The following is a 13,524-nucleotide window of genomic DNA, read 5'->3' as shown; positions in this document are numbered from 1 at the left end:
ACAAGAGCTGTAGGGGGCGGGGCTAAAACTACTCTCAATAACGTCATTGATTAGCAACACAGGTAGCTGACATCATCATGATGTCACACAGGTAGGAACACGGAAAGACAAGCAGGACTCACCTAAGATTCACTGGACAACTCAGAGCGACCGGGAGAGCGTGTGTGTCTGTGCGTGTCTGTGTGTGTGTGTGCGTGTCTGTGTGTGTGTGTGTGTGTGCGTGTCAGTGTGTCTGTGCATGTCTGTGTGTGTGTGTGTGTCAGTGCGTGTCTGTGTGTGTCTGTGTGTGTCTGTGCGTCTGTAAGTCTGTGCGTCTGTGTGTCTGTGCATGTCTGTGTGTGTGTGTGCGTGTCAGTGTGTCTGTGCATGTCTGTGTGTGTGTGTGTGTCAGTGCGTGTCTGTGTGTGTGCATGTCTGTGTGTGTCTGTGCGTCTGTAAGTCTGTGTGTGTGTGTGTGTGTCAGTGTGTCTGTGCATGTCTCTGTGTGCATGTCTGTGTGTGTCTGTGCATGTCTGTGTCTGTGTGTGTCTGTGCGTCTGTAAGTCTGTGCATGTCTGTGTGTGTGTGTCTGTGTGTGTGCATGTCTGTGTGTCTGTGCATGTCTGTGTGTGTGCATGTCTGTGCGTGTGTTGCTGAGCAGAGGAATTAGACAGGAATTCTGCTGATTGACAGAAACAGACACGTTTGCCCCCCCCCCTCCACATTACCACTTCCCAACCTTGCCCCTATGTCAACACACACACACACACAGGTTTGTATTTCTATCCATGTCGGGACTTGGTTCTGACTTCACTTCCTGTCAGGACCACCATGTTTACTGGACCAGCTGGCAATGCGACTTGGACTTCCTGCTGACCCATTTCAGCAGAATGTGTGTGCTATGTGAACTAAGACCTCAGTCAACCAAAGCAACTGGGATGTACCACACTAAACTAAGCCTTCAACACACTGAACTGGATCCTCAGTGGGTCCAAACGTTCCAGTTCTGATCCTGACGGTCTTAAAAATTTTAACATCAGAAACTGTAAACTCAGGATCTGAACTTTAACACACGCAGCTGCCTGCAGGTGGCAGCAGCTGAACTTTATGACAGGTGAGATTTAGAATAGGAAAATATCCCAGTGTGCTGCCAGCACCAGTCTGAACCGTTGGTACCAGGCAGGATGGATCCACGCTTTCATGTTGTTGACACCAAATTCTGACCCGACCATCTGAATGTTGCAGCAGAAATCCAGTCTCATCAGCAGGGCCGGCCAAGGAATAAGCAAACTAAGCAGCCGCTTAGGGCCCCAAGGACACTAAGGGGTCCTTCAGTGGAGCTGATTTATTTTTTTTTTTTTGTAATAATAATTTCTATGTCATTATAATATCAAAAACACACAATTTCACCATAAAGTGATTTGTTTTTACAATAATATATATTTGATAATGTATGTAGAAATCATTATTTTATGGATAAAAGAAAAAAAATGCTCTTGGCGCCCCCTGGTGGCCGCAGTAGGTACAGCATGCTTCGCAGGTATCATGAGCCATAATGAGCATCCAAACGTCCAAAGCTCCGGTGTTATGGATCAACTGGTGGCTAAATTAACTGGTTGAAACCTATGCGCACCGCAGATGTTTCTAAATTGTAGGTGGCTGTGTCGATGCCTGTTGAAAAATGCTACTTGCGTGAAAAAAACGTTTCCAAAACTTGACTATAAATCCCATTTGACGCAAATATGTTTAATGTTAGATCTGAAATGTATGTTTCAAAACAATTTTCTAAAGAACAGCATGCACTGCGCTTCGAAAACACCGCATTTGAGCATAACCAGATCAATGAGTAACACAATCCCATTCGCATTCAGGTTCACCAGAATACATTAATTCCAACTCATGAATAGCCGCAATGTAAACCTAAATAGATAGTTTCTGCTTTTTGTAACCAGCACTGATCAGAAAAACATTGGAATTGACTCTCAAGCACCTGTTATGCAAGTTGCTTACATTACAGGTAAGCAAAAGGTAAGTAGTAAGTGTCGCATTGCTTAGCGACACTTTCTACCCACAGTAAGTGTCGCTAAACAATGAGGTGGTTATCATCATATTTAATTAAATTTAACTCACATACCTGATGGTGTTGCTTGTGGTGTTTACGTGTCCAAATAGAAAGGAACATCAAGTAATGTCGATAAGTTGTACTGTAATAAAATCTCATCTAAATGATATAAAGTTAACAGCTAATGTTGTTGGTGGTGATATCCAAACTGACAAGCCGAAATTATAATAATAAACGTTCCTACATTACTGTCAGATGCCACCAACAGACTATGAGCCATATCTACAGTATTTGTCCGTGTGTTCTCTACTGGGAAACAGTTTGCAGGCTGTTGACAAAGAGAAAAAAAATTAAAAACAGAACAAGCCGCATTAAGATTAACAAGTGACAATCAAATGGGGTCCGTAATGCAGATGTTTGTAAAAAATTAGGTGGCTTTGTCATTTCCTGATCAAAACACGACAAACGTAAATAAACGGATATGAAAATATAAAATTAGCTTGATAGCGAGCTGGAACGGTCCAGTTCAACAGCCAAACATTTATGCTAGGGTCTTTGTGTTTGTGTGAAACTGAGTTTTAACTTTAAATGAGTTGATTCTCATGATGACTCTGTATATTTCTGAGGTATTTTTGGCTTCAAAATGCCGAGTTTGATAGCGTTTGATAACAACAATTAAAACTTCTCAATGTTTGACATCGTCATAAATATTATGGACATTAAAGTAATCTCTTACAACTATTGTGGCCTGCGCTTAGGGCAGAGTGCAGATGATAAACCTCGACGTTTGGTTGTCGACCAGTTGTTGCTGCACTGTGACATCTTGTGCTTGCAAGAAACTTTTTTTTACCCAAACAGGATTTAAAAGGACTAAACTCTATTAATGACAGTTTCCTGGGTGCTGGAGAATCTTCTACTGACCTCAGTTTGGGAATTAAAAGAGGAAGGGTACCAGGAGGAGTGGTTATATTATGGAAAAAAAGCCTGGACTCAGTGATAAATGTCATTAGATTAGGTGTGGACTGGTGTATTGCAGTACACGTGAAACAGCATGACAAAGAATTTATTATTTTAAATGTCTATACTCCACATGAATGTCATCATAATGAAGAATACCTTAGTAAACTTGCTTACATTAGTTCTTTTATGCAAAATGAGAAGTCAAAAAGTATTTATGTTATGGGTGACATGAATGCAGTAATATCAAATTAAAATTCGCTGTTTTCTAAACACCTGAATCATTTTTGTACAAATTCTAATCTAATATTGTCAAGTAAAGAACTTTTGCCAGCTGCAAGTTACACCTATATAAGTGAAGCTTGGCATACTACGTCTTGGTTGGACCACTGTATCACTACAGCAGATGCTCATGCTGCTTTATTTTACATTAATATCTTATACAATGTGTCCACTGTTGATCACATCCCCTTCGAGGTGTCCATTAGATTTGATCATATACCCGCAATTGTATATGCAAACAGCAATCATAATCAGACATGTATAGACTGGTCTTCTATATCTACTGAACAAATAGCCCGTTACTATGCCCAAACTGATCAATTGTTATGTGCCATTAAACTACCAAGAGAGGCAGTTACTTGTATAGACTGTAACTGCTCTGATATTGAACATATTTTATTCTGACATAATGGAAGCGTTATTGGGAGCTAGCCTGCCTTATAATAAAGGTAGTATGAAGATTAAAAATAGACCAGGTTGGAACACATATGTGTCTACATACCACAGCGAAACCTGTGAAGCTACTACTTCTTGGGCTCTAGCAGGTAAACCTAGGCAGGGCCCTATATTTGAACAGAAAAAGTTATGTAATGCAAAATACAAATATGCACTATGCTTCATTAGACAGAATGAGCAAACCATCAGGGCTGATTCCTTGGCAAGAAAGCTTGTAGGTAAAGACACTAAAGACTTTTGGAAAGAGGTTAAAACTATCAGTAATAGTAAATCCTCTCTCCCTTGCACTGTCGATGGCACTTCAGGGGCGAATATGATTGTAGATTTTTGGCAACACCATTACAGGAAGCTATTCACCTGTGTTCAGAGTGAACCCTTCCAGGTTGACCAGGTTAGTGTGGCCTATGTGGTTCTGGTGGCTTCTATCAGTGGCAATGAACGACAAGGAGCTGCTCAAGTTGGCATCAGCTGTTTCTTTAATTCTCCATCTGCATTTCACACAACGGGCATGGAGGTGAGGTCAGTCTGGGATAAAACCAGCTCCTCATCGGTGATCCTCATGGCTCTGAGGATTACCCATAATACAGTAACCACAAAAATCATTTAAAATTACAGTGATCGCATAGTGGATTTTGTTTTACACTAAAAGAACAACCAGTGAGTGTCTTTTTCAGAGAAAATAAAGTAACTAATTAAAATGTTCTGAAAAATAAAATAAAATGCTGACATTTTATTTACTGGATGCCATTTTTATATTTTAGTTTATATAACATTGCATTTTAGAACAATGCAGAAACATAAATGAACCATATCATTATATAAAACTGTTAATATAAAACTCAGTGTCATGCTAACCATCTGCTACAGGAGATTTGGTAAAACATACCTGCATTTCACAGAACGGGCATGGAGGTGAGGTCAGTCTGGGATAAACCAGCTCCTGCAAGGAGGAGCCAAAATGTTACCACGTGGGAAATTCCCACTGCACTTTCCCACGAACTAAACATTCTCAAACACGACAAAAACGACATAACAGAACTAGCGTGACCCAGACCGAACATATTTAAACAATATACAAAAACGAAAACCACAAACACACTTCACAAAATGCATAAATAATATTTCTTTATCACATAGCAGAGACACGTTACCTCGTCAGTGATCCTCACGGCTCTGAGGATTACCCATAATACCCCGCTCTTTCTAGGGTGAATGCAATACAGCTTTTTACCAGCAGATGGTGCATTTTAGCAGGATTTAACCTGAACCATTTTAACTATGTTACATTACCACTGTAGAAACTATCAAAACACACGAGGTCTATCAGGCAATTAAATATCTGTCCGTAAATAAATCTATAGGAACAGATCTTATTTCAGCTGAACATCTCAAGTTTGCATGTTCGAGGGTAGCCCCTCTTCTTGCCTTGTGTTTCACCGGTTTTATTATGCATGGTTTTATTCCTGATACCTTGATGAATGTTATTCTTATCTCCTGTGATTAAAAACAAAGCTGGAAAAATCAGCAGCTCTGATAATTATAGACCTATTGCATTAGCAAGTACACGATCTAAAGTCTTTGAACTAATTCTTTTGCCAAAATTTGCTAAGACAGTAATGTCTACAGATAATCATTTGGGTTCAAGTCCAAGCATGGTACTGATTTGTGTATATATGGCCTAAAAGAGTTACTGAATAATTATAATAGCAAAAATTCTACGGTTTTTTAGACTCCACTAAGGCTTTTGATCATGTAAACAGTGTAAACAGCACTGCTAGAGATGCAATCAGTTTATAGCAGGTGTGTGAATGATCTAATGATGGGACTGCTGAATGCAGCCAGTCCACATTGGCAGCAGAACTAGAGGGTCCCAAAACCACATTTCGCTTAGGGCCCCATGGAGGCTTGGGCCGGAACTGCTCATCTGGTAACGTTTTTCCAATTTTCTATTGTCCAGTTTTGTTGACGATTGTGTGAATTGTAGCCTCAGTTTCCTGTTCTTAGCTGACAGCCGGTGTGGTTATCTGCTGCTGTAGCCCATCTGCCTCAAGGTTCGACGTGTTGTGCGTTTAGAGATGCTCTTCTGCACACCTCGGTTGTAACGAGTGGTTATTTGAGTGATGCTCGGTTTGAACTGCAGCAGATCGTCTTGACCATGTCTACATGCCTAAATGCATTTGAGATGCTACCATGTGATTGGATGATTCTGCATTTGCATTAATGAGAAGTTGGACAGGCTCTACATCCTTAAGAAAATTAAAACATTATGTTGTTTTATTAGAGAATGTATCTTCTATGGTGCCATATTATTAATGCCAGAATTAATAATAAAGACTTGTATTCTGACTTAGTGATATCAGTTGTGTTACCAACTCACACCACCAGAGGCAGTAATAGACCTGAAAAGATGTAACTAGGGAGCAGATTTAGAAGATACAGAATTTAAGAACTGTGAGTTGAGCTGAAGTAAATAAAAGACAGAAGTTCAAATGCATGCTGAGAGTGAAACTCCTTCCTAAAGATGAAGATGTATCACAGATTTAAAGAGAAAATAGAAACGGTGACTGTTACATACAGGAAGCGCTCCCTTCAATTCTGGAGTGCAATGGTCCCGAATCTAAGCCGTTTCCAGCTGCACAGGCCCCATTGGGGTCACAATGGGCCCCATTGGGGGACCCATGGCTCTTCTTTGACCAGTCTGATCAGAATAAACTGGATCCATTACGTTCAGAAAGCAGCTGACAAGATCCATGACTTACAGTTCAGAGGATAAGAGAGAATCCAGAAAAGACACCAAGAGGTCAAAGGTCAGAGAAAAAAAAAATCAATGGAAGAGAAGAAGAAGGTGAAGAGGGTGCAGCAGGGAGACCTTCATCGTGACAGATGACCTCCAGGGTGGCCTCCGCCTGGTGGTTACCATGGTGACAGCAGGTCCCAGGCGCTGGTGCCCACCTACAGGTTCTGTAGAAGAAGAGAAACAGGAAGAGCTGATGGCGCTGCCGGCCGGTCTGCATGGAGCCACGGGTTCTGATGGAGTCACAGTCTGGGTCCGCTAACTGAGGCAGTACACTACCCGGTTCTGGCTTTGGTTCTGCTGTGAGGTTGGGTGTTCTGATGGCCAGAACACCCAACCAGGCCATCAGAGAGAAAAAACCCAGAAAATGAGAAACAATCTGAGAGCCACCAAGGCTGGGAGTAGCTGGAACCCCAGTATCACCAGTATCACCAGTCAACAACTCACACACACACACACACTGCTTCACGGTAACTCCAGTTTATTTCCTCTTTTAGAAAACAGACAGGCATACAGGTGAACACACCTGGAGAGTGGAATGCTAACATGCTAATGCTAATGTACTTAAGTGTTCTCAGCAGGAAACAGCAGGTGTGTTGAAGTGACAGCAGAAAACAGGAAGTGATGTCATGTTGTTAAAGGGAAAGGCAGAGTGGGCGGCGTTAGTTCAGTCTCAGTCACATGATGATCACATGATGCTGCAGCATTTACACGGCTGCTTCTTCTTCCCTGCTACCGCCCTTCCCTCCACCGCCGCCTCTCCGTTGCTCGCCATCACCGTTTCTGGAGCTTTGGTTGGTGTGGGCGGGGCAGCAGAGGGCGGGGCAGCAGAGGGCGGGGCAGCAGAGGCAGGTGGATCTACCTTTCCATCTCCGTCATCGATGAGCACCAGCTCCGCCTTCACCGTGCCCTGCAGCCCCAGAACCTTCCTGGTCTGGTCCTCGTCCTCCACCTCCTGGTATCCCATGAACACCATGGTAACCGGGTTCTCAGCGCTGGCCTCCGCCACCTCTGGCTCCCCGCCGGCCACTGCCTCCAGCCCCGTGATCTCTGTGGTGGCAGCCAGGGCATGGCTGGGGGTCCATGTGGACCCTGGTTCTGGTTCTGCCGGAAGGCCCGACTCTCTCAGGACTTCTCCTGTTGGCAGGGAGGTTGCCGTGGTGACGGAGTGTGACATCACCGAGGCCTCATCAGCTTTGTGAATGAGCTCCTCCACCTCAACGGAGCTGAGCAGGTGAGCATCGTCCCCGTTCATCTCATGGACCACTGGGGACAGGGACGGGACGGGACAGAGACGGGGACATTAGAGGGACACTAGACACACCTGCTGCTGAAGGACCAATAGCAATGCAGCACTGGATGACATCACGCCATGCACCACTGCAGCGCTGCCCTCAGCTGCATCATTGTGATGCCAGCAGCAACTTTAGGAGAAGGACATAGAGTCATAACAACCAGAAGTTTTCATGTTATATATGAAGCCATCTTCCTCTTCCTCTTCCTCAGGCCCCTTGTCTCTTCTCCTAAAGCACCCTCAGCTTTCTGTTAAATCTCACCTTTCTGTTCATCTTCATAAACTTTGACCCCTTGGTCAGAGAGGTCAACAGGAAGTTTGGTGTTAGTGGAAAGAACTCTGGTTTCCCCCGTCACTCTGTCCCGCTCTACTTTAATCTCCACTGAGTACATGGCTGGAGGACAGGAAGTGGAGGACAGGAAGTAGTCAGAGAAGGATGCACATGGTTAAGAGTGTGAAGGAGGTACAGCATGAAACAAGAGTTAGCACAGAAACAAAGAGCTGTTAGAGAAAGATGCTAACCATGAACTCATGATGTCACCACCACCCTGACCTCTGACCTCCTGAACCAGCAGTCTGGATCACCTGGTATGCATTTCTAAACTGGAACTGAATTACAACATATTGACAGAAAGCTAATGGTGGCTATGGCTACAAATCTGTTAGCACAGGGGTGTCAAACTCAATTTCACCGAGGGCCACTGCAGCATATTGGCCCCCCTCAACGGGCCACATTGACGGTACAAATCAGGAGTGCATCCCTGCTAAAACACCCCAGACAAAAGGTTGACTTCCCTCATTCAGTTCTGTAGAGGCTTATCAATGGTCCAGGTGTGTTAGAGAAGGAATGCATCTAAAGCTGCAGATGGTAGCTCTGGAAAACTAGACTTGGGCAGCCCTAGCATAAATGTATAAAAATACAATGTTAAAAATAAATTAAACATCTCATATAGTTAAATAACTGATTTTATGTATTTAAGTTTTAAATATTACATTTGAGTTTCCATGGATGTAAAATTACTGCTCAGTTTAAAAATTACAATATTTAAATCAGTGTTTAAAGGTAAGCAAACAAATAATAAAAACAATCACATGGGCAGACATTATAGACTTTACGCAAAGATTTAGTCTCAGAGGCAACTGAAATCAATTAATTAAAAATCCTTTCTGAATATCATCTCATGGTCTCTGAACTAAATGCGTCTTTCTGACCGGGAGCTGACAGCGTGTTGAAGAGTTATGGACCGGACGCTTTGGAGCGTCTGGTTAGGAAGCGCATTACAAACCTTTGGTTGAAATGGAGCGTTGAATTCAAGTCTCCATTACAGAGAAAACTAAAGAGAATGCAACGTTGAGGATCCATTTGAGGAGCCGGTACTTTATCTTGAGGAAATAAATGACGATGCAAAAGTTAATTTGACTGTAACATACGCAGTCCGCTGCTCAACCACTGCGGACGCGGCGGATTTTTCTGCAGACCGGGAACCAGGAGGAAGTGCGTTCAGACCCCAGCGGGTGAAGTAACATTAATTTAAGTGAAGTTGCTTAGATGTAGATGCATTTATCTGCTTAATCTGTGATGGGATCTGGATTCACGGTGAATATTAACTAAACCGCATGAAATGCGACTAAATAGCCGATGTTAATATGAGTGTAATTTCACGGATAAAAATAGTGCATGACCGAATTTTTTTTATGTTGTCGGTCAAGATAATGGATAACAAAATAAGTCTAGCGCCACCTGCCGCCCTGACACCAACTCACACATCTTCATTCACAGTCTTACTTGTAAATCGATTTTTCTTTTCTTGGACGTTTTGATGTTAGCTTGTCGATGTCTCAGTTTTATTCGCTGGGAAAATCAATAAGCAGCTTGAGGTGACTCTGCTGCTCTCTAGTGGCGAGAAGCCGTAATGTTGGCTGGTAACAATCGGAATGCATTGTGGGAAATGTAGTTTGTAGTCAATTCGTGCTCAAAAACGTATTTTAAGTCAATCATCGGCCTATAAAATGCTGGGGGGGCCACATAAAATGGCATGGCGGGCCACATGTGACCCGCGGGCCTTGAGTTTGACACATGTGTGTTAGCAGGTCCATAAAGCTGTACGTAATATGTTAATGCAACTATTTATCATGTTATAAACCTACAGTTAACACAACACTTGTAGTTATCATATTGTAAACCTGTAAAGACATTAAAACTATGGTCATCATCGCACAATACTAGTAATAATCCTGTAATTAACATGCTATGCCGTTAACACTTTGTAAATCTGTTACCATGTTATAAACATATAGTTAACACAGTGCAGAGCTGTAGTGAGCATGTTTTAAACCTGAAAAGCCATGCTAATGTGAGGTCACCTGTTGGTTTGCCATTGTAAAACCTGTAACAGCTTAACCAGTAGTTAACATGTAATAAACTTGTAGTTAACACATTATTAGGGTGTAGATCACCTGCTGGCCTGTTCAGGTGTAGTTTACCTGGAGATTACATGCTGGACATCTGACTCACCTTTCTTCATCTCACCCCGGGCTTCTCTTGATTTACTGACTTTAAGACTTTTTTGAACTTTGACCTCTGCATGGTCTCACGGGACAAATGGGGAAGACAGAGACAGAATGTGATGTCATCATTCTTTACTGCAATCGGATTACTGTATCCTGATTGGTGTAACCGCTCCCACCTTGGATCACCTGACCTGACGGCTTAGCTCCGCCCTGCTCCATTCTGCTGTGACCTTTGACCTCAACAGCTGATCAGAGACATGAATTAGATGTGTAGAAGCAACACAGCAAGAAGCAGAGAATAAGTAGTTACCTGGGTCAGGTGTTGACATCACCTGGAGGCACAAACAGAGACAGGAAGTTACCCTCCACAAACACACATGAAACAGCTGAGACATTTCAAAATAAAACAATCCCAGTGAGATTGAGCGAGCGTAGTTACTCACAACAGAGTGTGTTATGGTCTGAGAGACAAGTCCAGTTTCCAGACTAGAAACTTCCTGCTCCAACCTGCAGGCAAAAAGCAAAAATAAACAGAAATAAACAAAAATAAACAGAAATTAATGAAAATAAACAAACCAATCAATAAACTCACAAATTAACGTAGTATAATGAAGGACTAGTAAAGTCGCTGTGAAACCAGATCAGACCTCCTGATGGACTCTTCCAGGGTTCTGGTTCTGGCCTCGTCCTCCTCCAGCTGACTCTGGACCTGGTCTGGGTCCTGGTTCTGGTCCGGTCCAGCAGGTCCTTCCAGCAGCCAGCGCTCCCTCAGAACCTTTGACTGAAGACAGACACAGCGACACCTTCAGGTGACAACAGACAACATGGCTCTGTTGTTGGTACCGTCTGCTGGTACTAGCAAATGGTACCAGCTGCTGGTACTCTTACCCAGACTGACTTGGCAGCCATGTTTGTTTTGAACAACAGAATGAACACCAGCTCCATTTAGGCCACGCCCACTCAGACATAAGCCACAATCCGATGTTTGAAAGAAGGGTTAAGACTTGCACTCAAATGGACTTTTTTTTAACTTAAAAACAATTTGACCTTTGACCTTGGCCAATCAAAGCCTGCAGACATCTGGTGAGTTGCCTTGGTTACCAGTAGAACCAACCTTCAGGTGCTGCAGAGCTCTCCGTTCATCCTCCAGCTGGCGCCGCTTATTCTCCATCTCCGTCTGCCACTTCCTGTTTTCCTGAGGTATGATGGGAGACTGAGTCAGTTTGGCCTCAGTGAACCAGAACCAGAACCAGAACTTCTCACAACTTGTCAGTGCCCTGCTGTCAGAGGTTGTGTGTATCTGAGGCTGTGATTTTGAAAGGGCGGAGGCACTGGCGGTGCTGGCAGACTGCCAGTGCATTTGTCTCCGAGTGGTTCTGAATAAAGCTGGCCCGGTTTGAATGCAGAATCTTCCCGGACTGCATCCATACCGGATCAATACCAGCATCAATCGGACCCAACCGCTGGAGGCAGAGAACCAGCCCATTTCTCCTGAGAACCAGGCTAAACCCGGTCCAGTTCTACGGAACCTTCAAAGAGCCTGACCTCCGACCTGGTCGGAACCCACACAGAACGGGTAGGGTACCGACCGGTTCTGATTGAAGTCCGTTTGGTTTTCAATCAGCTTAATTGATGAGCGGACTGGTTCGCAGTGAGGACCAGTTCTAGTTCTTTTGGGTCGGTTCTGTTCAGAACTCACCGCCAGCTGCTGCAGACGGTTCTGATGAGCCTCCATGGTGCTGAAACACAAAAAGAGTTGGGTCACACTTGGTTCTGATGGTAAACCCAAAGTTCAGGTTCAGGTTCTGAGTCCTCACAGCAATCAGAACCGATCCGGTTCTGATTGTTCGGATCAAGAGAAACTACGTTTTTTACTTGGCTGTTCAGGACCAGAACCACAGCCAGAGGGTCAAAATTGGCCTGCTCTGGTTCTGACCAGAAGCTCCATCCCACCCATCAGGAAACAGGAAGATCCTTTCAAAATAAGAGTCAGAACAGCACCAGAGAGTTTCTGCTGGACTCCAGAACCTCATCTGACCCCCCTGAGGTTGCAGGAGGTCGGATCAGAACCTCTGCTGATGTTCCTGCAGCTGAGCTCACCATGAACTTTGACCTCCAGGTGAGATGACCTCAGAGAGCCGCTGGGCCTGTGGAACACCAGCTGTGGTGGAGCGGAGGGGGGTGGAGGGCCTACACCCCCCTCCGCTTTTGTTTTGAAAACCTCACCGGAAGTCGTGCTGCCTGCAGGTGTCCACCTTGATGCGTCACATCAATGTCAGTAAACTGATCAATAACTGATACCAGCTGCAGCTCATTGATCCCTGATCGGATCATTCCGCTCGAAAAGTAAATCCTGGCCCGGAGTGACGCTCGGTTCCGACCCGCCTCGAACCGGACCGGGATCGGTTCTGCTGCAAAGTCCGGTGCCGCACAATGACGTCACAGCGCATGCACGTATAGACGCACGGGCGCAATTAATCCGAAATAAATCAAAGTAAAAATATTTAAAAACAACAGAAGAAGAAGAAGAAGAAGAGGAGAGATGAAGATTGACTCACCACTGCAGCAGAACCAGCCGAGTCAAAACAGGCCCCGCCCACCGGAAGGGGAGGGTACGGGGCGGGGCTTCAGGGTTCCGCCATGACGGAGCGGTTCCGACTGGACCCAGAACCGGAGATCATCCTGATCCAGAACCTCCACCAGGTTCTGTTCATCTTCCGGAAGGAGCAGCTCTGACTGTGGGGTCAAAGTTTAGAGGACCAGACCCAGGATCAGGAGGTCAGAGGTTACCAGTGGTTTCCGCTGGGAGCCACCAGGGGGACTCAGAGAGACTAAGAAAAAAATGAATCTAATAATTCTTTAAAACTGGATGTTTTCAAATAATTATAAAATATAAAAGTAACTGAAGCTGTTTGTCATTCTCTGATTGACTTCCTGTTTAACTGGGTTCGGACCAGAACCGACCAGCAGCTGAAGAACCTGCTGCAGAAAGCCCAAACCGCCCAAACCACGATGAACTGATTACTGGCTGAAAGAGAAACATTCTGAACGGATCAGAACCAGTTCTTCCATCTCTTTTGAGGGTCTGAGACCCGGCCAGAACCCATCACAGACTAGAACCAGAACCGCTCTGTACCCGATACCAGAGCACCTCTGGTTCTACTCACCTGGCCAGGTACCCGGCGCTCT

General features: G+C 44.3%; 1 protein-coding gene and 1 pseudogene across 6 annotated transcripts; one reads left to right on the top strand and one right to left on the bottom strand.

The window, feature by feature from the left end:
- The first annotated feature begins 2,729 nt into the window (after nt 1-2,729).
- On the top strand, nt 2,730-5,838 carry LOC148159896 (uncharacterized; annotated as a pseudogene).
- palm1a (paralemmin 1a) lies at nt 4,637-13,470 on the bottom strand. 6 transcript variants are annotated; one of them, XR_015762644.1, is made up of 12 exons: nt 12,894-13,470; nt 12,035-12,074; nt 11,450-11,530; nt 10,983-11,116; nt 10,779-10,842; nt 10,646-10,667; nt 10,512-10,580; nt 10,340-10,414; nt 8,087-8,218; nt 7,393-7,796; nt 6,606-6,697; nt 4,637-4,676 (listed from the first exon to the last, which is right to left on the bottom strand). XR_015762644.1 is itself a non-coding variant. In XM_014967054.2 (10 exons), the coding sequence occupies exons 2-10, from the start codon at nt 12,068-12,070 to the stop codon at nt 7,219-7,221; spliced, it is 1,191 nt and encodes a 396-aa protein (XP_014822540.2). In that variant the 5' UTR covers nt 12,071-12,074; nt 12,894-13,470; the 3' UTR covers nt 6,995-7,218. The 6 variants fall into 6 exon arrangements, 5 of the variants coding, with proteins under 5 accessions (XP_014822540.2, XP_087860943.1, XP_087860946.1 ...); XM_014967054.2 differs by lacking the exons at nt 4,637-4,676; nt 6,606-6,697 and having other exon boundaries at nt 6,995-7,796; XM_088004817.1 differs by lacking the exons at nt 4,637-4,676; nt 6,606-6,697 and having other exon boundaries at nt 6,995-7,796; nt 10,340-10,405.
- Nucleotides 13,471-13,524: the final 54 nt, after the last annotated feature.

Source organism: Poecilia mexicana, unplaced genomic scaffold (assembly GCF_051168715.1).
Source record: "Poecilia mexicana isolate PSO_F unplaced genomic scaffold, ASM5116871v1 scaffold_4, whole genome shotgun sequence".
NCBI lineage: Eukaryota > Metazoa > Chordata > Actinopteri > Cyprinodontiformes > Poeciliidae > Poecilia > Poecilia mexicana.
The sequence above is the reverse complement of the archived record's forward strand: the minus strand, read 5'-3'. Positions and strand labels throughout refer to the sequence as shown.